This window comes from Anolis sagrei, chromosome 2 (assembly GCF_037176765.1).
Source record: "Anolis sagrei isolate rAnoSag1 chromosome 2, rAnoSag1.mat, whole genome shotgun sequence".
Taxonomy (NCBI): Eukaryota; Metazoa; Chordata; class Lepidosauria; order Squamata; family Dactyloidae; genus Anolis; species Anolis sagrei.
Genome location: NC_090022.1, coordinates 177,761,035 through 177,786,531, shown reverse-complemented (window position 1 = coordinate 177,786,531; position 25,497 = coordinate 177,761,035). Strand labels below are relative to the sequence as shown.

The window sequence follows — 25,497 nt, the reverse complement described above, 5'->3', positions numbered from 1 at the left end:
TCAGTGTGCATAGGAATTCATTCATGTTTTTTCCAAATTATAATCCGGCCCTCCAACATTTTGAGGGACTGTGACCTGGCCCTTGGTTTAAATGGTTTGAGGATCTAAGCAAACTGGCTCTGCTATGGGAGAATTCTACATTTCTCCTCTCTTCCAGCACACAAGTCTGGTACACAGATACTGATATGGCAGGGAACAACAGATAGCATATCACCCAGGAACTGTACAAAATGATCTTGTGGTGCCTTGAGTACTTCAAGTGAATGAAGCAGTCCAAAGGCTCTCCTTTCGCTCCCACCATTGTCACAAGCATTGTTGGTGGGGACGAAAGAGAGGGCCTTCTCGGTGGTGGCCCCCCACCTCTGGAACGCCCTTCCTAGAGAAATCAGACAGGCCCCATCCCTCCCCTCCCTTCGTAAGAGCCTGAAGACCTGGTGGTTTAAACAAGCCTTTGATAACAACTAGTTCTAGCTCAGCCGCAGATACTGTTGAATATGCCACATCTTTTTCTACCAATTATTAGACCCCGGAAATGAACAGCCATAGACTCTATCTAATTTCCGGGTCCTCTACAAATTGCACTAGCCTCGGCTTGGCCTTTTAAATTGCCTTGAACAGGCAGGATTATTTTAAATATATATATGTGCTATTGTGATTTTTAATGCTTATATTGCCTTTTTAATTTTATGTTGATGTTACTTTGTATGTGTTAATGATGTTACTTGGAAACCACTCCGAGTCCCATCGGGGAGATGGAGCGGTATATAAATAAAGTTTTGTTGTTGTTGTTGTTGTTGCAGGGGCGGCTCAACCCATTACGCAAAGTAAGCATTTGCAGTATAGTTGATTTTGGCATGGGGCGCTCTTGAGGTGCTCTTGGGGGAAAACAGACCTTGACATATGCGAGTTGTAGTTACTGAGATGTATAGTTCACCTACAATCAAAGAGCATTCTGAACTCCACCAATGATGGATTTGAACCAAATATGGCACACAGAACTCCCACGACGAACAGAATATATATATCAGTGATTGGTTGGGGGCGGGCGCCAAAATACTGTTTGTTTACCATTGAAAATTACATAAGGCCGCCTCTTTGTTGTTGTAATGCACAACCCCCATTAGGATGCAATCGCTTGGCGAGTTGTGTTCCTCACTAGAGAAGGGGAGATGGGAAGGAAGCAAGGTTGTCCCAAAGGAACCTTTCTTTTCTGAATTAAGACATCCCAGCTCTTTCCTCCATCAGCTGTGTGGATGGATAAAGCACCAGATCAGATTGACACTCCCTACTCTTTGCGGTAAAAGTACGTTTTAGAGTCCTGTTAAGCTAGCTGGGGATTTCTGGAAGTTGTAGTTGAAAGAACTAACTTTTCCAAGCTTTGGCAGCCCCAAGGTAGACATATAATGTAATTCCTTTCCACATGATTATAAATGTCAGCCAGAGAAGTAAAGGTCAATCAAGGTGGCTGCTTTCCAGAGAGTCTCTCCATGTAGGGAAAGGAGCTTCCCATAATACTGAGATTGGCTGATCAAATAAGACCAAAAAGGGCTGCTGTCACATTCAGTCTCCTTGCAATGGAGCCAGAAGGCAGGGCGACTGCATGGACCCAAATGTTTGTGGGCATGATAGAGGAAGGAGCTCATGTATTGTCGAAGGCTTTCATGGCTGGAATCATTGGGTTGTTGTAGGTTTTTTCGGGCTACATGGCCATGGTCTAGAGGCATTTTCTCCTGACGTTTCGCCTGCATCCATGGCATGCATCCTTAGAGATATTGAGGTCTGTTGGAAGTAAGAAAATGGGTTTATATATCTGTGGAATGACCAGAGCAGGACAAAGGACTTTTGTCTGCTGGAGCTAGGTGTGAATGTTTCAACTGACCACCTTGATTAGCATTTAATGGCTTGGAAGTGCCTGGGGGAATCTTTTGTTGAGAGGTGATTTGATGTGCCTGATTGTTTACTCTCTGTTGTTTTGCTGTTGTAATTTTTGAGTTTTTTAATACTGGTAGCCAGATTTTGTTCATTTTCATGGTTTCTTCCTTTCTGTTGAAATTGTCGACACGCTTGTGGATTTCAATGGCTTCTCTGTGTAGTCTGACATGGTCGTTGTTCGAGTGGTCCAGCATTTCTGTGTTCTCAAATAATATGTTGTGTCCAGGTTGGTTCATGAGGTGCTCTGCTATGGCTGACTTATCTGGTTGAATTAGTCTGCAGTGCCTTTCATGTTCCTTGATTCATGTTTGGGCAACGCTGCATTTGGTGGTCCCTATGTAGACTTGTCCACAGTTGCATGGAATACGGTAGACTCCTGCAGAGGTGAGAGGACCCCTCTTGTTCTTTGCTAAATGCAGCATTTGTTGGATTTTCTTGGTGGGTCTGTAGGTGATTTGTATGTTGTGTTTCCTCATCAGCTTTCCTATGCGGTCAGTGGTTCCCTTGATGTATGGCAGGAACACTTTTCCTCTGGGTGGATCTTCATCTCTACTCTTGTGGCTTGTTCTCGGTCTTGCCGCTCTTCTGATGTCTGAGGTGGAGTATCCATTGGCCTGTAGAGCCCAGTTGAGGTGGTTCAGTTCTTCTTGGAGAAGGTGGGGTTCGCAGATTCTTTTTGCACGGTCTGCCAAGGCTTTAATGGTGCTTCTTTTTTGACTTGGGTGATGGTTGGAGTTTTTATGCAGGCGAAACGTCAGGAGAAAGTGCCTCTAGACCATGGCCATGTAGCCCGAAAAAACCTACAACAACCTGAAGGAGCTCATTTACCAACTCAACCCAATTGGGAAAGAGTTGAGGAGAGTGTCCTAGCTGTTTGCTGCAAACTACTGGTTTTGTCTCCCCATCCAAAATGGCAACTAGCACCCAGGTGTCCTTGTTCCCAATGCCCTTCCTAGCCCTTCTTGCGTTTCCAATTGCCTCTGTGACTCCGCATGCCCCACACCAGTTGGAGATGGAAATCAGGCCTCCCATCTCGAGCCAGTTATCATTGCAGAAAGCAGGGGAATAAAAGTTTAGGAATTCTGGATCCCAAAAATACAACCCATTTGGTGGGAGGGTACGCTGCCTCCCATGCATTTGGCTAAATACATATATATATATTTATTTTATTTATATATAATGTATATATATAGAAATTTAAAATACTTTATCTTTAAAAAATAATGTTTTCTTCTTTTTAAAAAAATGTAAATCTAAGGCTCTCTTTTCCCCCCGTCCCTCCCACCCCCCCTATGGCCTTTGAAGCTCCCACCTTCCGCTCAGAGATCGAAGCGGTTGGCTATATCTCTCCTGCTCAGCCAGGGTTAATTCTGGGCCCAGAGAGGTAAAGGTGGGAAGTGGATAAAGAACCAATAATACCTTTTCCCAACACACAGGGAGCACTGCCCCCCAACTTAGCTCGTGGCAGGCGACGCGCTTCCCCCTCCCACCCCAACCGAAACCCAGGGGTCGAGTGGCACAGAGAAATGATGCCTCTTGTTAGGGTACAGTGAGCGGGTGTTGGTCACATGACGCTTTCCAAGATGACAACTTTGGCGCTTCCATCTGAGACCGGAGTCAAAGTGGTCAGGACACCAATATCGGATTCGGGCACCTTGTATTCCAAATGGTGCAACCCCCAGATGGGTTGGGTGAGGTGGTGCCAGCGCTGTAAGGGAGAGAGAGAGAGAGAGAGTTGTTTTTACAAATGCCAACCTACATCAACTTAATGTGCGTGTAATACCTTTTCTGTGTTCTCTGTGTTCGTTACTCATTCTCCCTCCCACAAACTAGGCCCAAGAAGCACTGAGGCACACATGTTGTCTACATGCCACTTTTATATATCTTTCCCCATTCAACTCTTCCCACTCAATTGCATAACCATGCCTCTCGATCAATCTAATGTACATAAAGGTAAGAGTAAAGGTTTCCCCTGAAATTAAGTCTAGTTGTGTCTGACTCTGGGAGTGGTGCTCATCTCTATTTCTAAGAATGACAATGCTTTTAACAAGGAGAATCTAAATGATATATGTGTTTTAATTGATACAAGAAGCACTGCCTGAACATCAAGCAAAAAGTGGGTGCTAGAAACAATATCATACGAAAGCTGACTGGTACAGCCTGGGGATCACAACCAGACACAGTGAAGACATCTGCCCTTGCGCTATGCTACTCTGCTGCTGAGTATGCATGCCCGGTGTGGAACACATCTCACCACGCTGAAACAGTGGATGTGGCTCTTAATGAGACATGCCGCATTATCACGGTGTGTCTGCATCCTACACCACTGGAGAAATTACACTGTCTAGCCCAGGGGTCCTCAAACTAAGGCCCGGGGGCCAGATGCGGCCCTCCAAGGTCATTTACCCGGCCCTCGCTCAGAATCAACCTAAGTCTGAAACGACTTGAAAGCACACAACAACATCAACAATCCTGTCTCAGATATAGCAACCAATATAGGTGAAAAAAAATGAAAAAAGATACAAGAGGAAAAATACTGGACAAAAGGCTTTACTCCTTGCGGCCTGAACCGGAAGTCAACACTCTCCCCCCCCCCTCTTTTTTTTAACCCTTCCCCATCTCCTTCCCTTCCCCGCTCTTGTTAGTCACCTCCTCTCACTTCTGACTATCCTTTCCTTGTCTGCCTTTAACTACACATTGTTCCCCCACTTTCACTGTACCCTATTTGAAAAACTGAAAATAAAAATCATAAAAAAACAACAATCCTGTCTCATAAGCCAAAAGTAGGCCCACACTTCCCATTGAAATACTAATAATTTTATATGTGTTGAAATTGTTCTTCATTTTAATTATTGTATTGTGTATAAGATATGTGCAGTGTGCATAGGAATTCATTCATGTTTTTTTTTTCAAATTATAATCCAGTCCTCCAACAGTTTGAGGGACTGTGACCTGGCCCTCTGTTTAAAAAGTTTGAGGACCCCTAGCTCTAGCCGGTATTGCACCACCTGACATCCACCGGGAAGTAGCAGCCAATAGTGAAAGGACCAAGGCAGTGACATCTCCAGCCCATCCCTTATTTGAGTATCAGCCAGCACGTCAATGACTTAAATCAAGAAATAGTTTTCTTAGATCTACAGAGACACTCGCTGGAACACCCCAGCAAGCGAGAGTCCAAAAGTGGCAGGCTCAAACCCAAAACCTCAATCAATGGCTGATACCAAATGAGAGACTCCCCACTGGGCACACAGAAGACTGGGCGACTTGGAAGGCGCTGAACAGACTGCGCTCTGGCACCACAAGATGCAGAGCCAACCTCAAGAAATGGGGCTACAAAGTTATAAGTTAGATGCAGCCTGATTTTTTTAAAAAATATATTATTTCTTTTCTTGAATTTTTCTTCCAGGTTTGGTTTAATATGTAATTTGTTTAGCTGCAGTCTTAATCTATGTTTAACAGGGACATAGAGGGCAGGTAATAGGATGCTCCCCAGTTTTACATTCCCCGTAAATTTACATTAAAAAAAAAAACCATCCATGTTGCATTTCAAGGATTACAGAAGCATTTAAAAGCATGCCCCGAAGGTACTAACTAGATTCTGTCTGATCTTGGAAGCCAAACAGGGCCAGTCCTGATTAGTCGTTGGTTGAGAAACAGCCAAGAAAAACCCGGTGCCGCAGGCAATATTACACAGGAAGCAACTGACAAAAAACTGAGTATTTCTTGCTTAACGATTCCGGCCTGGCTTATCTATCCAAATGTATATCCTCCTATGAACCATCTAGGAGTTTAAGATTGTCTGGGGAAGCCCTGCTCTCGATTCCGCCTGCCTCGCAAGTGCGATTGACAGAGATGAAGGACAGGGCCTTCTTAGTGGTGGCCCCCTGGCACTCCCTCCCTAGGGATATTAGATCGGCCCCCTCCCTCCTGACTTTCTGAAAAATAGTAAAGACCTGGGTTGTTGTAGGTTTTTTCGGGCTATATGGCCATGGTCTAGAGGCATTCTCTCCTGACGTTTCGCCTGCATCTATGGCAAGCATCCTCAGAGGTAGTGAGGTCTGTTCAAACTAGGAAAAAGGATTTATATATCTGTGGAATGACTAGGGTGAGACAAAGGACTCTTGTCTGCTGGAGCTAGGTGTGAACGTTTCAGTTGACCACCTTGATTAGTGTATAATGGCCTGACATTGCCTAGAGCAAACTTTTGTTGAGAGGTGATTAGAAGTCCTTGTTTTTTCCTCTCTGTTGTTGTGCTGTTGTAATTTTAGAGTTTTTTAATACTGCTAGCCAGATTTTGTTCATTTTCATGGTTTCCTCCTTTCCGTTGAAATTGTCTATAAGCTTGTGTATTTCAATGGCTTCTCTGTATACTCAAAGAGAACACAGAAATGCTGGACCACTCTCACAACCACCATGTCAGACTACACAGAGAAGCCATTGAAATACATTGAAGTCCTTTGTCTCACCCTGGTCACTCCACAGATATATAAACCCCTTTTCCTAGTTCCAACATACCTCACAACCTCTGAGGATGCTTGCCATAGATGCAGCCGAAACGTCAGGAGAGAATGCCTCTAGACCATGGCCATATAGCCCGAAAAAACCTACAACAACCCAGTGATTCCGGCCAGGAAAGCCTTTGACTATTAATGATGAACGTGAAATGGCCAGACGATGTTACTGGATAACATTTTTAACAGGATGACAGCGATGATTATATGCTTTAATGGTTTTTATATATGTTTTATATTGTAATGTTGATTTTTAATGGCACTTTTATGAGTACCTGGCATCGAATTGTGCCAATCTGTAACCCGCCTTGATTCACCGTATGGCTGAGAAAGGCAGACTATAAATATTGTAAATAAATAAATAAGAAAACCCTGTGAAGTTCATGGGGATGCCATCAATCGATAGGTGATCTGAAGGCATGGATACACACACTCAGATCTCATCCAGACAGACCCAATATGCTGGACCTGTCTTGGAACAAAATGAATTAATTTGGAACAAACCAAGGGATTTTAATCAGGATGGCATGTAGCCACCCCCCTTGGGAAAGTCCAGGTTTTTTGTTCGAGTGTGGGGACTGAAACCCGCACCAAAGTAGATTATTTAAACCCACTTCGGCACAAATTTTAGATCTGTGCGGAAGCGCCTTCAATCTTACTATTAGCAAAATGGCCATGAATAATTTTCCTCCTTTTCGAACACGAAACAATGCCGAGCACATTGAGAGAAATCTGACTTAGAATCATAGAATCAAAGAGTTGGAAGAGACCTCATGGGCCATTCAGTCCAACCCCCTGCCAAGAAGCAGGAATATTGCATTCAAATCACCCCTGACAGATGGCCATCCAGCCTCTGTTTAAAAGTTTCCAAAGAAGGAGCCTCCACCACACTCCAGGGCAGAGAGTTCCACTGCTGAACGGCTCTCACAGTTCTTCCTCATGTTCAGATGGAATCTCCTCTCTTGTAGTTTGAAGCCATTGTTCCACGTCCTAGTCTCCAAGGAAGCAGAAAATAAGCTTGCTCCCTCCTCCCTGTGGTTTCCTCTCACATATTTATACATGGCTATCATATCTCCTCTCAGCCTTCTCTTCTTCAGGCTAAACATGCCCAGCTCCTTGAGCCGCTCCTCATAGAGCTTGTTCTCCAGACCCTTGATCATTTTAGTTGCCCTCCTCTGGACACATTCCAGCATGACAGAATCAGACCAGCCCATGCATAACCAATGCATGCTCCGGTTTCAGTTCTTGGAAAATTACTTGGCTAGTATTAGCGGTGGGATTTGGGGAACTGCAGTCCAAAAAAACCCCAACACTTCTAAGCTGTAGCCAACGCTGCCAAGAAAAACCTTAACGGACAAGGAGAGACATTCTTCCTTTACAAATTAATGATGTTACCAGCAAGGACAAGTTGGAATTCCTGCCCTATGGCATTGGTTCTCAAACTCTAAAATGATCAAGGGTTTGGAGAACAAGCTCTATGAAGAGTGGCTTAAAGAGATAGGCATGTTTAGCCTGAAGAAGAGAAGGCTGAGAGGAGACATGATAGCCATGTATAAATATGTGAGAGGAAGCCATAGGGAGGAGGGAGCCTGTTTTCTGCTGCCCTGGAGACTAGGACATGGAACAATGGCTTCAAACTACAAAAGAGGAGATTCCATCTGAACTTTAGGAAGAACTTCCTCACTGTGAAAGCTGTTCAGCAGTGGAACTCTCTGCTCCGAAGTGTGGTAGAGGCTCCTTCTTTGGAAGCTTTTAAACAGAGGCTGGATGGCCATCTGTTGGGGGTGCATTGAATGCAATATTCCTGCTTCCTGGCAGGGGGTTGGACTGGATGGCCCATGAGGTCTCTTCCAACTCTATGATTCTATGATTCTTCCCATCCTGATGTTTGGGATTTCAGATCCCAGAATTCCTAACAACTGACTATTTTTAGAATGTCCGTGGATTGAAGTCTAATACTCCAGAGGACTATAGCTTGAAAACTATTACTGTATAATACAAACACATGCTATGCACCTGTACTCGCCCAACCCAGCCTAGCCCAGTCATTGCTCAATGGTGGTAGTTGGCTGATCTCACTGAATCTTCTGATGAGAAGTGCAATACCATGTATGTGACTTCAGCATGAATTCCCATGTCTGATTTATGGATGATAGCTAGACTACTGTAGATGCTAAACTTTGTTTAAGGTAAAGGTAAAAGTTTTCCCCTGACATTAAGTCCAGTCATTTCCGACTCTGGGGTGTGGTGCTCATCTCCATTTCTAAGCCGAAGAGCCGGCATTGTCCGTATACACCTACAAGGTCATGTGGCCAGCATGACTGCATGGAGCGCCATTACCTTCCTGCCGGAGTGGTACCTATTGATCTACTCACATTTGCATGTTTTCAAACTGCTAGGTTGGCAGAAGCTGGGGCTGACAGCGGAACCTTGCGCCGCTCCCCGGATTCGAGCCTGCAACCTTTCGGTCAACAAGTTTAGCAGCTCAGTGGTTTAACCCACTGCGCCACTGAAGTTTACTTTTGTTTTATTCTAGACATTATATGGCAAGTTATCTTGCACATGCATCCAGACCCACACTTGTTAGACTTGGCTGTCCTGAATCTCCATCTTTTTTCATTTTTTTAAATTTTCTAGTTTGTGCAATTTAGAAACCTGTCTTACCTCTGCCAGCGTTCCCTTGGCACGGATGAGTTTGTAGAGGGCGGTAAGAGGGACACACAGCATGGAGGATAGTGCAAAGCCCCAGCCGATGGCTTCTCCCCACCAGGGGTAGGTATAACTGTTGTTGTAGATCAATGGCTTGTAGTAGGCAACATTGAAAAAAAAGATGCCCTGGGAATAGATGATGGATAAGTGAAAAATCTCTCCAACACTCTTGTTCCTACCTTCCAACCCAATATCAGTCACATTTCCTGTGTTCAAATGCATTTCTGTGTAATATCTATACACAAGATTACATTTTGGATTGGGGAGAGAATGGCTGTCTTTTGCTACACCTCTCTAATAAAATAAAAATATAATGTTCGTTTGTGGGATTAACAGAACTCAAAAACCACTGTGAGAGCCATTCAGCAGTGGAACTCTCTGCCCTGGAGTGTGGTGGAGGCTCCTTCTTTGGAAGCTTTTAAACAGAGGCTGGATGGCCATCTGTCAGGGGTGCTTTGAATGCAATATTCCTGCTTCTTGGCAGGGGGTTGGACTGGATGGCCCATGAGGTCTCTTCCAACTCTATGATTCTATGATTCTTACATGGCAGAAGAGGGGTGATCTCAGCTGCCAAATCTACACACATGCATTAAAGGGATGAAATTCAAAAGAGGGAGATGTCTTATATCGAGCCACAAAAGGTTCACCTGTTGCATTAAAGCACTAGTGAATTTAATAATAATAATAATAATAATAATAATAATAACCAAAGTATGGATTACAATCCCAGGGGACAACAGGATTGATGAGAAACAACTGGAAAAGCTGACATGATATGAGGATTTAAAGACCGAATGCAAAGACTCTGGCACAAGCCAGTAAAGGTGGTCTCAGTGATGATCGGCACACTGGGTGGAGTGCCTAAAGACCTTGGCCTGCACTTAAACACAATCGGCGCTGACAAAATTACCTTCTGCCAGGTGCAGAAGGCCGCCTTACTGGGATCTGCATGCATTATTCGCCGATACATCACACAGTCCTAGAAACTTGGGAAATGTCCGACGTGTGATCCAATACAACAGCCAGCAGAGTGATCTTGTCTGCTGTGGACTCATCTTGTTGTGTTTCAAATAATAACAAAGGCCACCTTAGTTGGATCTATGTGCATCATTCAAAAATACATAATATAGTCCTAGATGCTTGGGAAGTGTTCGACTTGGGATTTTTTGATACGAAATCGAGCATATATATCTTGTTTGCTGTGACATACTGTGTTTTTGTGTCAGTAAAATAATAATAATAATAATAATAATAATAATAATAATAATAATAATGCAGGATTGCAGAGAAACAACAGGAAAAACTGACATGATATGATGATTTAAAGATCGAAGTGCAAGGACTCTGGCGCAAGCCAGTAAACGTGGTCCCAGTGATGATTGGCACACTGGGTGCAATGCCTAAAGACCTTGGCCTGCACTTAAACACAATCTGCGCTGACAAAATTACCTTCTGCTAGGTGCAGAAGGCCACCTTACTGGGATCTGCACGCATTATTCGCCGATACATCACACAGTCTTAGAAACTTGGGAAATGTCCAGTGTGTGATCCAATACAACAGCCAGCAGAGTGATCTTGTCTGCTGTGGACTCATCTTGTTGTGTTTCAAATAATAACAAAGGCCACCTTACTTGGATCTACGTGCATCATTCGATAATACATCATATAGTTCTAGATGCTAAGGGAGTGTTCAACTTGCGATTTTTTGATACAAAATCGAGCATATATTTTGCTGTGACATACTGTGTTTTTGTGTCATAATAATAATAATAATAATAATAATAATAATAATAATAATATAGCATTTTGGTTTAAGAAGCTCTTTGTGCTGGCCTTGCTTTTGAGTCTTTATGAGCTAGACACAAGGTGCAGGTCCAACAAGTGAGGTGATTTTCTGCTTCAAAGGTTTTGCTAAAGTGTTCTTGCCAGAGGAAAGCAACTAGTGAGTTTAGATAATGAAAAGCTTTTATGTGGACAGACTAGAAGACAGTCTCCGCCTCCCTCTGCATTGCAGTTCTCTCTCTCTGAAATCAATCTCTCCTCCGGAGCATTATTACCAGGCAGACGAGAGGGGTCAGAAACATCCAGCACCACTTCATCCATGAGGAGGGCCGGTAGCCAATCATGCAGGCGATGTCATCCATGAAACGGTCGGCACCTAGACCAACATGGGAGGGAGGTTCAGCCATAAAGAATAAGACAAGAGCCTTCCCATATGAGAACTGGAGTGAGTGCTTTGGGGAGACAAGGCTTGCAAAGTCAAAACACTCAAAGACTTTGGATTAGCAGCAACCATGATCTCATCTCCCACCTTCCTTGGGCTTCCCTGTTCCCTCTGACTGTGGTAGTGAAGGAAATGGGATATACAGTGTTGCCAATTATCTAGTTGCAATGCAAAGGTGGATCTACAATCTTGAAGGGGCAAGGAAAACTTAGCAGGCCATGATCCTCTTCAATGCTTTACTCACTGCATTGCTACGATGTCATTCTGGGTGATGTTCCAATGGCATTAGCAGCTCATGGAAGGACATGACGGTACTCACGTCCTGTTTTGGCCTTTAAGCAATCCTACTGTACTGCTGCTTGTGAAAGGTGATACTGGATGCCTTCTTATGTCAGTGTGTAGGAAATTTGTTTATTATTTATTTATTTACTACATTTTTATACCGCCCTTCTCAGCCCTCAGGCGACTCAGGGCGGTTTACAGAGGCAACAATTTGATGCCCAAGAAACACCATAAGACATTTATTTATTTACTATATTTGTGTACCGTTTTTCTCAGACCTTGGGTGACTCAAAGTGGTTAACAATAGCAAAATTCAATGCTCAGAACAACATAAAACAGTTAAAAACAATTAAAACAATAACATATTAAACAATCAATTATACGAGGGGTATTTTTTAAGTAAGGTCCGTTTTGTTGTAGACACTAGTAGTTCACGCGCATACCGCAACGAGCGTGTGCGTCGTGTACTGGCATGCCTTGGGAACAACTATGCTCAGTTTCCGCTCTGTAGCTAACCTGTACGGTTCTGTTCTGTGCTTTAAAAATGTTTAAGACTATCAACTCACCCTCCGCATGTGAGGTTTGCTCAGTGATATGGTTTTTGTCAGCAAGGAACCTGCCTGCTGCAGAAATTCATCGACAGATTTGTGAAGTGTATGGTGATACTGTTATGAGTGAAAGCAAAGTGCGCAAGTGGGTACGACAATTCAAAGATGGCCGTGACAATGTCCATGATGAGGACCGCTCCGGTCGCCCTTCTTTGATTACAGTGAACTCTTGGTTATTGGAGCAGGCGGCAAGTTTTTATGAAGAGAGTATTTTAAAATTGGTTCAGAGGTATGATAAGTGTTTGAACAAACTTGGCAACTATGTTGAAGAATAGAGTGAAGTATGTACTTCCTGAAAATAAATTTACTTTTTGGAAATAAACCTTCGTTGTGTACTTATGTTCCAATGGACCTTACTTAACAAATACCCCTCGTACATCAATAAACATCTCGTTAGTATCTCATAATTAGAATCAGGATCCAGTTTCATCATCCAATTGTTCCATATTCCTATATTCATTTAAAAACATTACTATATAATATAAAACTATCACAAGAGCAATAAAAACATAAATCATTTGCGTCTCCTAATTAAAAACCACCACCAGCCCGATTTGGAATTACATTTATGAAATTGCCAGTGGTGCAATGGATTAAACCCTTGTGCCGGCAGGCCTGCTGACTGACAGGTCAGCAGTTCGAATCTGGGGAGAGCGGGTTGAGTTCCCTCCGTTAGCTCCAGTTCCCCTGCAGGGACATGAGATAAGCCTCCCACAAGGATGGTAAAAAATCAAACATCTGGGCATCCCCTGGGCAATGTCCTTGCAGACAGCCAATTCTCTCACACCAGAAGCAACTTGCAGTTTCATGAAAAAAAAAGTCTCAACCGCATATCTAGCATGTCTAGCATATCTAATGGAACAATGGACGACGAACCTCGATCATGTTTTTAGTGATGAGATGCTTGGGAATGGTTACTATAGTAATTATGTATTAATTGTGTATTAGATTAGGTTATTAACTGTTTTATATTGATGTTGAATTTTGCTGTGTTTGTGCCTTGTGAACCGCTGTGAGTCGCCTTCGGGCTGAAAACAGCGGTATAGAAGTAAAGTAAAGTAAAGTAAATAAATAAATAATCGATTTGCCCCAAAGAAATTGGAAATTATTGTTTCCATTTGATGTTTGATGTTTTGTCTTATATCTGTTATAACAGGCTGTGCTTTTTATTTAATTTTAGTTTGTTACGTTATAATTATATGTTAGGATGTATACATTTTGTTAGTATGGATGTATTGTTGTTGTATTTGGGCATTGAATGTTTGCCTTTTATGTTTGGAATCTGCCTTGAGTCCCTTTGGGGAGATAGAGGGGAATATAAATAAAGTTTTATTATGACAACAGGGTTGGATTTGTAATCTCTTGAAACTATTGTTGAAGGCTTTTGTGGCCAGAATCACTGGGTTGTTGTACGTTTTTCGGGCTGTATGGCTATGATTCTATAATCTCAGCCAAGATCTTTACAAAAGCCCGGCTCCTGAAAAGTGCTATGATAGGTTTCTTAATAGAAATTAATCTGAATTTTTAGACTGTTATTGGGGAGCAGTGGATATGGTCCTGCTGGCCACTTGGACTTGAAAATTTATCCCTGGACTATTTGTTCCTACACGATGGTGTCTACCTTGTTTCCCCACAATGGCCAACCAGAATCTTTGGGAAATGCCACAGATAGGACACACTGGCATCCTCTTGCTCATGCTCCCCATAGCTGATACTCACAGGCAAGCTCTTTCTGCAAGGCAAAAGTTTCTGCTTCCTATATGCAACCTGGTACTTCCTGTTATCATGGATTGCTTTCATTCTACCTAGTCGGACTATCTCCTCCTCTCCCAATTGTTGGAGATAAGTCAGGGGCAGTTCAAAGACAAATTTCTGCCTTGGCAGAAAGTGAAAACAGAGATGCCCTTGACTGAGGATGGCACAGAATAGAACATGCACCAAGCCCAAGCTTTGACAATATTTACTACAAGTGCAATATCATACTCCCTGTTACCTCCAATGACATTAAGTTCGAATTGCTTCCAAACTCTTATCACTACCTGGTCAAGTTCAAATGAATTAGTTACTGCCCAGTGCCCTTTAAATGCCCCTTGCATATCCCATACTTCTCGCTGAGATGGCTGAATGGAAGCAAAGGGAAAAGCCTCCCTCCCCACTCTCTCCAGTAAATGTTTACCAAGCAGATTATAATCTACATTAGCAGTTGTGCACTCAGAATCAGGAGGTGGTATTTCAATATGAGGCTTTGTAGAGGCAAGGTAATGTCAATTAATGTTCACCTCCACCTTGGAGTATGCAGTGGAGGGAAAATATGCCAGGCTTTTCTTACTCACTAGCCATTTTGAGTCACTGATAGGCTGAGAAAGGCAGTTTACAAGTGTAGTAAACAAATACATTTTGAATATGGAATATAGAATGTGGGTTGTTGTGGGTTTTTTCGGGCTATAAGGCCATGTTCTAGAGACATTCTCTCCTGACGTTTCGCATGCATCTATGGCAAGTATCCTCAGGATGCTTGCCATAGATGCAGGCGAAACGTCAGGAGAGAATGCCTCTAGAACTTGGCCATATAGCCCGAAAAAACCTACAACAACCCAGTGATTCCGGCCATGAAAGCCTTTGACAATACATTGAATATAGAATGCTTTAATGCTGAACTATACAAGTAGCAATCGCATACTACTCCAGACTGCAAGTGACCTTATATGTTTGTGTTGGAGGGAAGGGCATGCATGCAATGTGTCTCACGTTTTTCTCCCTTCACGTTCTTGAAGACTAAAAGCATTGTCCTGTATATATCAGTGTGAGAAGTGACTGTCATTCTAGTGCAGGGGCCTTCAAACTGTTGGAGGGCCGGATTATAATTTGAAAAAAAGGATGAATTCCTATACACACTGCACATATCTTATTTGTAGTGCAAAAACACTTAAAAACAATAGGTAAAGGTACAATTTTTCCCCTGACATGAAGTCCAGTCATTTCCGACTCTGGGATGTGGTGCTCATCTCTATTTCTAAGCCGAAGAGCCAGCGTTGTCCATAGACACCTCCAAGGTCATGTGGATGGCATGACTGCATGGAGCGCTGTTACCTTCCTGCCGGAGTGGTACCTATTGATCTACTCACATTTGCATGTTTTCGAACTGCTAGGTTGGCAGAACAATACAACAATTAAAATTAAGAACAATTTTAACAAATATAAACTTATTAGTATTTCAATGGAAAGTGTAGGCCTGCTTTTGGCTGATGAGATAGGATTGTTGTTGTTGTGTGCTTTCAAGTCGGTTCAGACTTAGGTTAACTCTGAGCAAGGGCTGAGTAAATGATCTTGGAGGGCCGTATCTGGCCCTCAGGCCTTAGTTTGAGGACCCCAGTTCTAGTGGATCTCTGTGTAGCCCCTCAGGGCCCCTGTCAGTTCCCCAAAGGCCCCCAACTCCTGTCAATTTGGTACAATTTTCAGGTGTGCACCGAAAACTACTCAAAAAAACCCCATCAGAATCCTACAACACCTCCAAAGATCACTGGAGTTTTTCTCAAAATGAGAAGTGAGAGACAACACTTCTAGACACCATTTAAGGAAGGACTCAGAGGTATTTTGGAGCATTGTTTGGGTGATGCATGCTCCACAGACAGGGAGCAGGTAAAAACAGACCCCTGGGCATATGTAGGCACTGTCACCCTTGTTGACAGTGCCAATATTTGAGGCCACATTCCTTGTCTTTTCAACCTATTTTGAAATATACAACTCCCACTTACCGTAAACCCAAGCGATCACCACACACTCCCAGAAGGCCTGCCACAGAAGTGTTGTGCCGCTTGCAGAATAGTAATCGAAGAGCTGGAAGACATACATGCCCCCCTGGGGAGAAGGGCCAAAGTGTGAGGCAGGCCTGGCATAACAACACTTTCAAAATCGATCCCTCTCAGTCCCTGCTATCTAGCACCCACTTCTTCCCTCCCTAACCCCAAATGCTTGAGACACACCAGTTGTTCTAAGCAGAGCGAGCCTTTTCACAGGGAGCTGCTAAGGGCAGCACATTTGTCCACAAAAGCCGGTGGGAGCAACATTCTTTTCTAAGGAATGCATGTGCGAACCCACTTCTTCCTCTCTGGGAAGAGCAAAGGGTAAAGGAAAGACAAGAGCAGGCCTCATGCAAAAGGGAACGTTGCTCAGTCAAAGCGGCACATACGCTCCCACATATCTCAAGTATCAATAGAAGGGCCCATCCACACAGCCACATAACCCAGAATATCAAGGCAGAAAATCCTGCATGGGTTATCTGAGTCCACACTCAGATAATGTGGGATTTTATGCCTTGATATTCTGGGATATAGGACTGTGTGGAAGGGTCCCCACAATATCTGCTTTGAACTGGGTTATCTGAGTCCATGCTGCCATATATTCCAGTTCAAAGCAGAAAATGTGGGATTTTATTTAGCTGTGTGGAAGGGGCTGAAGAGGTAAAAAGAAAGTTTCTCAGGCTTTGACAGGCAGCTCATCACACTTTAATATTACCCAAAAGCTTCTGACATAGAAGCTGGTTGGTAAAGAAGTTTAGAAGCTTCATGTATCCGTGGAATATATTTCCCAGCACTTGCCGTGGCAATGCAAAACTGCACATAGCAGCAACCCCTACTGAATGAACCTCTTCTGGCCGAGGCATAGCATAGAATAATGTAAAAGGACCTAGAGCAGTAGTTCTCAACCTGTGGATCCCCAGATCTTTTGGTCTTCTACTCCCATAAATCCTAAAAGCTAGTAAACTGGCTGAGATTTCTGTGAGTTGTAGGTCAAAACATCTGGAGACCCACAGGCTGAGAACCACTGACCTAGAGAATTCCAAGTGAGGACATCTCTCTAGCATTTATAGACCCTTCAGAGCAACTCTATGGTCATCTCCAGTGTAAGCAAAGCATAAAAAACATGGTGGAGGACCTAGAAAATACCTAGAGAACATCTTTTTTGGAAGATGAATAAATGAAGCCTCGGGTAGCAGTTTCGCTGATATAGGAACACGTTATATTCTGCTTTCAAGGGATGGTATCAACACTGGGGCAGTGAGTAACAGCAGCCATTTAGGACTGGGGATGGATACTAAGGGAAGTTGGCAAACCTTGTGTGCGGACATATATCAATGTTTTGCTACTGGGGCATAGGTGTTTTTTTTAATGTTTTTACATGTTTCCTTCATTATAATTATCAGTATAACATGAAAAAAGAAGTAGAGCAGTTCGGTTGCATGATTAATGACAAGACTCAAGAAAGAGTTGAATCAGCAGAATTAATAAGGAAGGTCAAACAGCTCAAATGTCTAAACCAAGGCAAAGGTACTTTGTTCACGGCAACTATGTAGAAGCTGGTACTATTACAGACAAGTGTTTGATGCCATTAAACACTGGCAGACTTTCCAAAATCTGTATTGTGTTGATTGTGGCCCTCAAGCCAACCAAAATGACCTAAAATTGTGTGTAAGCTTTTGCACTCCTTAAAGCTCATCATTGAGCAAAATGTGTCAAAAAATAGGCAAAAGCTTCTTGAAATCTATCAAACACAGGTTTGATCTATGGGCTGTAACACACTCAAGATTGTTTTAGAAAATAAGTAATATTACAAAAGGAATAACATATAATTGAACAATGGCTTCAAACTACAAGAAAGGAGATTTTATCTGAACATTAGGAAGAATTTCCTGACTGTGAGAGCTGTTCAGCAGTGGAACTCTCTGCCCCAGAGTGTGGTAGAGACTCCTTCTTTGGAAGCTTTTAAACAGAGGCTGGATGGCCATCTGTCGGGGGTGCTTTGAATGCAATTTTCCTGCTTCTTGGCAGGGGGGTTGGACTGGATGGCCCATGAAGTCTCTTCCAATTCTAGGATTCAATGATTCTACTAGCTGTCCCTTGCCACGCATTGCTGTGGCCCACACGGGGGTTCTGTGTGGGAGGTTTGGCCCAATTCTATCGTTGGTGGGGTTCAGAATACTCTGTGATTGTAGGTGAACTATAAATCCCAGCAACCACAACTCCCAAAAGTAAAGATTCTATTTTCCCCAAACTCCACCAGTGTTCACATTTGGGCATATTGAGTATTCGTGTAGAGTTTGGTCCAGATCCATCATTGTTTGAGTCCACAGTGATCTCTGGATGTAGGTGAACTACAACTCCAAAACCAAAGGACACTGCCCACCAAACCCAGTATTTTCTGTTGGTCATGGGAGAACTGTGTGACAAGTTTGGTTCAATTCCAACGTTGGTGGGGTTCAGAATGCTCTTTGGTTGTAGGTGAACTATAAATCCCAGCAACTACAACTCCCAAATGATAATCTCAATTTTTTGGAGTGAAGGACATACATTGGGTTGTTAGGTGTATGCTGTCCAAATTTGGTGTCAATTCGTCCAGTAGGTTTTGAGTTCTGTTAATCCCACAAACGAACATTACATTTTATTTATATAGATGTGCCAATCTCTTATAAACAGTATCACTATTCTGGGGTGTTGTGTGGATTCTGGGCTCGGTGGCTGTGTTCTAGCAGTATTTCCTCCTGATGTTTTGTCTGCATCTGTGGCTGGCATCTTCAGAGGATCTGAATATCATTCAGATCCTTCATTTCATTGATTCCTATATAACCCAACGTCTGTATGTGAATTAGCATTTGTCTATTGAAACCCCTTTCCCATTTACTAAATGCTTAGTGTATTTCCACTTAGGGTTTCCACTTAAATTCCCCAAAATCAGCAGGTATACTCTCTTTGCCCATCTTAGATGCTCACCCACCCAACCAACATGCAGTGCCTATGCAGGCCACCGTACCTCAGTCACCATTGACAACTCAATGAAGAAGCAGACGATGCAGGTGACAGCCACAGTGACCTCTCTCTGGAATCGGAAGGCGTAGGTGGCTGGGAAGAAATCCAGGATGCCGGTGATAAAGCCTTCGACACCCACAAACTGCCAGGTTGGAAAGGTTAAGCAAAAGGAGAAAGTAGGGAGAGAGAAAATGAGACACCGGGTAAGGGACCTGTTGCCCTTCTCTGCCTCACGAGAGCGGCAAGCTTCGTGGCTGCTCTCTACTTCAGCCTTCCTGTATCTTCCCAACCAGCCACAAATCTCACCTGGCTATCTAAGCCCAAGAGCAACAACATGAAGAAGAAGAGGGCAGCCCAGAGTGGAGCAATTGGCATCAGAGTGACTGCTCGTGGGTATGCGATAAATGCCAGTCCGGGCCCTGTATAGGGAGGAAAAAAAGAGAAAATTCTCAGGGTGCCCGGCTCCGAGAATTGGGGATAGACAAAACTGCAAAGTCATTCAGTTACACACACAAGCTGGTACTTAGCATAGAATTCATTATCTGCAATCAAGTTACCAATAGTTTTTGTCCATACTGAGCGGTTAACTTAGTTTGTTCACAACTCCTCCTCATTTATTACCTCTGCAACTTCAGTTTATTCTATACATGAATGAAAGCAACATGGTGCAGTGGCCTAAATGTTGGACTATGACTCTGGAAAACAGGGTTTGAATCTCCACTTTGACATGAAAAGTCACTGAAGTCGCTTCCAGACAGGCTAGAAATGCACGCCAAAGTGGGTTTTTAAAGCCCGCTTTGGCATGCATTTATGTCCCCACAAGCCACCCAAAACCCAGACTTTCCTGGGCAGGGTGACTACATGCCATTCTGATAACAATTGGGATAGAATACGTCCACCCTGAAGCACCACCCCTTCAAACAACCCTTAAAAGTGAAAAAAACTCACCTGGCCACCATTAAGACCCTCCTGGTGTCCTCCTGGCATGACGAAATGATGCACCAGGAGACGGGAGGGTGGAGAAGGAGGGCCAAGGAGGAAAATCACTCCCCGCCTTTGCAGGCATTAAGGTTTTTCTTGAACCCCGAGGATTTAAGAAAAACCTTAATGGCTGCCAGGTAAGTTTTTTTTACTTTTAAGCAGTTGTTCTCAACCTGTCGGTCCCCAGGTGTTTTGGTCTACAACTCCCAGAAATCCCAGGCAGCTTACCAGTTGTCAGGATTTCTGGGAGCTGAAGGCCAAAACATCTGGGGACTCGGAGGTTGAGAGCCATTGCTTTTAAGGGTTGTTTTGGGGCTGGGGAAAGGGTTTGGGTGCCATTCCAGACCTTTGGGCTCTAGAAGCTCAAAATGTTTGAGATGGCAAATGGGGACTCACCCCTGGGAAGTCCTGGAAGTGAGTCCCCAGAGGCCCAGTACCCCATCAGACAGAGCCTTTCAGGAAAGCCTGAATCTAATGTGAGCAGAACTGTACTCTTCACACGTACTGGCTCGAGAGCAGTATGTGTGAAAAAGATCTTGGAGTCTTCGTGGACAACAAGTTAAACATGAGCCAACAATGTGATGTGGCGTCAAAAAAGCCAATGGGATTTTGGCCTGCATCAATAGGAGCATAGTGTCTAGATCTACGGAAGTAATGCTCCCCGTGCTCTTTTCTGCTTTGGTTAGCCCACACCTGGAATATTGTGTCCAATTCTGGGCACCACAATTCAAGAGAGATATTGACAAGCTGGAATGTGTCCAGAGGAGGGCAACTAAAATGATCAAGGGTCTGGAGAACAAGCCCTATGAGAAGCGGCTTAAGGAGCTGGGCATGTTTAGCCTGAAGATGAGAAGGCTGAGAGGAGACATGATAGCCATGTATAAATATATGAGAGGAAGTCACAGGGAGGAGGGAGCAAGCTTGTTTTCAGCTTCCCTGGAGACTAGGACACGGAACAATGGCTTCAAACTACAAGAAAGGAGATTCCATCTGAACATGAGGAGGAACTTCCTGACTGTGAGAGCCATTCAGCAGTGGAACTCTCTGCCCCGGAGTGTGGTGGAGGCTCCTTCTTTGGAAGCTTTTAAACAGAGGCTGGATGGCCATCTGTCCGGGGTTCTTTGAATGCAATTTTCCTGCTTCTTGGCAGGGGGTTGGACTGGATGGCCCATGAGGTCTCTTCCAACTCTATGATTCTATGATTCTATAATTCAGAATAATAGAGGTTATTCTGAATTAATTTGTTTTTACCAGAAGCGTTGTTTGGATGCTCCCTGTAAAAACCCAGACAGGTCCCATGATATGGGCCAGTCTGGATGGACCCTGAGTGACCTTGGGCAAGTCACACATTCTTATCAGGAAGCCCCATGATAGTTTCATTTTAGGGAACCATAAGTTGAAAATGACTTCAAGACACACAACAACCATCTGCAAATGCTCAGCATTCATTTACAAACAGCAACAGTCTCTGTGACTGAAGAAATACATTTGTAATTCCAGTTGCCAAGAGTTAAGGGCTCAGTACTGTTTGTAACCTTGTCTTAGATCAAGTGGAATAAGTGACTGGCTTGCAAAATTGGTGGAAGACGTCAGGCTCAAATTGCTATTGGATGCTATTAGAGTAGATTTCACACTGTACTAGTTATTCTCAAAAATTCCAGTTCTTAAACAGAACTGGTTTTAAAATGTGGAACCCACAGAATCTCAGCTTTTACTTTCCCCACTTCAAAATAGTAATAATAATACTAATAATACTACTACTACTAATAATAAAACTTTATTTATACCCCGCCACTATCTCCCCAAGGGACTCGGAGCAGCTTACATGAGGCCAAGCCCAATAACACAACAAAAACCCCCCCAAAAAGCAATAAACAAAAACAACAAATACAATTAATATAAATCACATATAAACAATAACCAATAAACAATAACACACAAGGATTTAAAAACCCATGGCCGGGCCAAATGTAATAATTTAAAATTTAAAAAAGAAAAAGGGTTTCAAAGGCTCCTTCTACACTGTCCTTATATCCCAGGATCTCATCCGATCTGCTTATCCCAGATTATATGACAGTGGAGACTCATATAATCCAATTCAAAGCAGATAACCTGGGATCAGATCCTGGGATCTAAGGACAGTGCAGAAGGGGCCTACATCTCATGGTTTTGACCAGTGTATGGGCAAAATATGGACAAGAGAAAAAACAAAAAGGAGTTAGTTCGATCACCTTGAAAGGATCTGAACTCTTCATAGAGTTCGTTGCCTTCCCTGTGGACATAGACATATGAATTGCTTATGCAAATTACTCAAATATCTTCTGGACAATCTAGATTTCAAAAACCAGTTTTTCTTGGAACAGAAGAACAATTTATCCACGGTTTATTTGATAAAATCACTGCTAACAAGGGATGGATGCCATTTGATCACTAATGAAAAAAAGAGAAGGCTTAAGGACTGTTCTTAAATATCAAACAGAGTATGCAGAATAACAGATAAAAAAGTTCAGCTGTATGATAAAAAAACAATCCTTACTACTCCATCTCCTGTCTCAAATGAGCACTCATAACACAAAGGTTTTTTTTTTCCGTGTCAGGAGCAACTTGAGAAACTGGTGTGAGAGAATTGGCCATCTGCAAGGGCATTGCCAAGGGGACACCTGGATGTTTGATGTTTTACAGTCCCGTGGGAGTCTTCTCTCATGTCCCTGTATGGGAAGCTAGAGCTGACAGAGGGAGCTCACCCCACTCCTCAGATTCGAACCGCCAACCTGTCGGTCACCAGTCCTGCCAAGGAGCCCCCGGTGGTGCAGTGGGTTAAACCCCTGTGCTGGCAGGACAGGTCGCAGGTTCAAATCCAGGAGAGGCGGATGAGCTCCATCTACCAGCTCCAGCTCCTCATGCGGGGACATGAGAGAAGCCTCCCACAAGGATGATAAAAACATCAAAAATCATCCGGGCGTCCCCTGGGCAACGACCTTGCAGACGGCCAATTCTCTCACACCAGAAGTGACTTGCAGTTTCTCAAGTCGCTCGTGACATGACAATAATAATAATAATAATAATAATAATAATAATAATAATTATTATTATTATTAAAAAAACCCAGTCCTGCCGGCACAAGGGTTTAACCCATTGCGGGCTCCAAGTTAAAAACTGATGTGACATAAATTGCACACTTGTTGTGAACCATGTGGGGAATGTGTACACACTCTTGATGCTGTTGGGTTATCACTCCAATTTCTGCGCCCCTGTTGCTCACTGGATCTGCCGTCTAACATCTGTCCCCTGCCCCCACCCCTCATTGTAAAATTAGGTAAAGGTTTTCCCCTGACATGAAGTCCAGCCGTGTCCGACTCTGGGGGTTGGTGCTCATTTCTAAGCCGAAGAGCCGGCGTTGTCCATAGACACCTCCGGGGTCATGTGGCTGGCATGACTGCAAGGAGCGCTGTTACCTTCCCGCCGGAGCGGTACCTATTGACCTATTCACATTTGCATGTTTTTGAACTGCTAGGTTGACAGAAGCTGGGGCTGACAGTGGAAGCTCATGCCACTCCCCGGATTCAAATCTGTGACCTTTTGGACAACAACTTCAGCAGCTCAGCGGTTTAACCCACTGGGGACTCCATTGTAAAATTACGTACATTCAAAACCAGCTTTAGTACTAGTGCAGACCAAAGATAAGAAATAATCTTAAGTATGGATATAATATGAACTCTACTTAGGGCATAAAAGACATTTAAATCTAGATGACCAATTATGAATCTTATGCAACAAATCCTTGAGATAGCTTTTTTTCTGTAATCTGGTCATTAATTAGACATCTAAAGAGGTAATAAGGATAATCTTCCCTCTCATTTCCTCTGCTGACACAGAGTCGTGGTTCACTTATCTCCTCACCTCATTAAATGCATTTTCATCTCCAGCTGTAGAGATGTACAAGGATCCCTGTAATTGGGCTTTTGCAACTCTACCAAATCACATTCAAGTTCAAATATTTTGATTTTAACACAAGACCGAGGGGGTGGGCAGTGAAAACGTCTAGACCTTTAGCTAAAGGAGGAAAATATTTGTTCAAGAATAGTACAGAACATTGATTATCTGTAACTAAGGTTCATTTTTCCTTTGTTACTTCTGGTTAGAGTTTACAAAGCCTATCTCTACTAGTAACAAGCAAATATGACCTTTCGAAATGTTATTTTGTTTTTTGGTGGGAGCATGACTACAAACATATAATAATAGTAATAGTAATAATAATAATAATAATAATAATAATAATAATAATAAACAACTTTATAATACCCTGCCACCATCTCCCAAATGGGGACTTGGGGCGGCTTACATGAGGCCAAGCCCAACAGCATATTACAATAAAGTAAAACCAAAACACAATAACAACACAGTAAAATACATACAACATATGATTACAAAAACAATAAAGCAAAATCATGCAAAATACATACACCATATGAGTACAAAAATGATAAAGCAAAATCATACACAATAAAATAAAATAACATAACAATGAGCGGGTCATATGTGCAAGATAAAAACTGAGATACTAAAAATACTAAAATCAGGATGAGATAGGGATGGAGCAGATTGTTTGTGGGGGAGAAACTCATAAAGGAACGGGGTCATAAATATAGACCTTCATACAGGTGGGGAAATATACTCTGGGGACAAAAACCGTTGAGGGGGAGCAACTGTGCATGATAATATGGCTACTCTCCAAAAGAGCATCGGAAAAAACAGGTCTTGAGATCCCTCTTGAATATTTCTAAGTAACCCAAGCCAGCATAACCAATAGGTAAAGTTTTTCCCCTGACATGAAGTCCAGTCGTGTCCGACTCTGGGGTTGGTGCTGTAATGACGCCACCAGCTGTAGGGACGTTACTGACTTGTCAGGGTCTCCTACAATTTGTAATGAATCTTCAAAATCAATAACACAGCCACTAGCCTGTAATGTTTTGTTTATCTTCCTTTGATGTGTAGCGTGGCTTGACTTGAAAGTATATGAAACAGGCTTGGATTTAAGAGAAACTGTAATAAGTTTATTGAAGTATAGAAGCTTAATGGTTTCAATGTTTCTTAACTCCTAGAGGTACATTCCTTTAGTGGTTATATTTATAACCTTTCATAAAACAACTTTTAAGAGGACTGTTCTTTCACTAGACAGGTTTTAAACTTATTTCCTTCAAAATGTGTTTCTTTCCTTAACAGGTTACTCCAGGTACTAGCCTATTCTTTCCCTCTGTTATCTCTGTTACAGTAAAGATTCTTACTGGGGTTCTCTTCCCCTTTTTGCTCAAACCCTAACTACTAATCTAAATAAGTCAACTTGACCTATCTAAACCACACAGGCTAAAAGCCTAAACTTTCCTGATTCTCAACACAGTAGAACCAGCTTTCCTGCGGTTCTCTGACCACAGACTATTTAAAATGCC

At 42.9% G+C, this 25,497-nt stretch overlaps 1 protein-coding gene across 2 annotated transcripts in view; it reads right to left on the bottom strand.

The window, feature by feature from the left end:
- Window positions 1–719: 719 nt before the first annotated feature.
- Window positions 720–25,497, bottom strand: part of SLC6A8 (solute carrier family 6 member 8) — a 73,702-nt gene continuing 48,924 nt past the window's right edge. For both annotated transcript variants that reach the window (XM_060763160.2, XM_060763161.2), the window contains exons 8-13: window positions 19,376–19,488; window positions 19,074–19,211; window positions 16,022–16,124; window positions 11,210–11,310; window positions 9,108–9,278; window positions 720–3,640 (exon numbers count right to left, since the gene is read on the bottom strand). In XM_060763160.2, coding sequence (XP_060619143.2) covers window positions 3,497–3,640; window positions 9,108–9,278; window positions 11,210–11,310; window positions 16,022–16,124; window positions 19,074–19,211; window positions 19,376–19,488 — 770 coding nt within the window. In that variant the 3' untranslated portion in view covers window positions 720–3,496. The remainder of the gene's footprint in view (window positions 3,641–9,107; window positions 9,279–11,209; window positions 11,311–16,021; window positions 16,125–19,073; window positions 19,212–19,375; window positions 19,489–25,497) is intronic.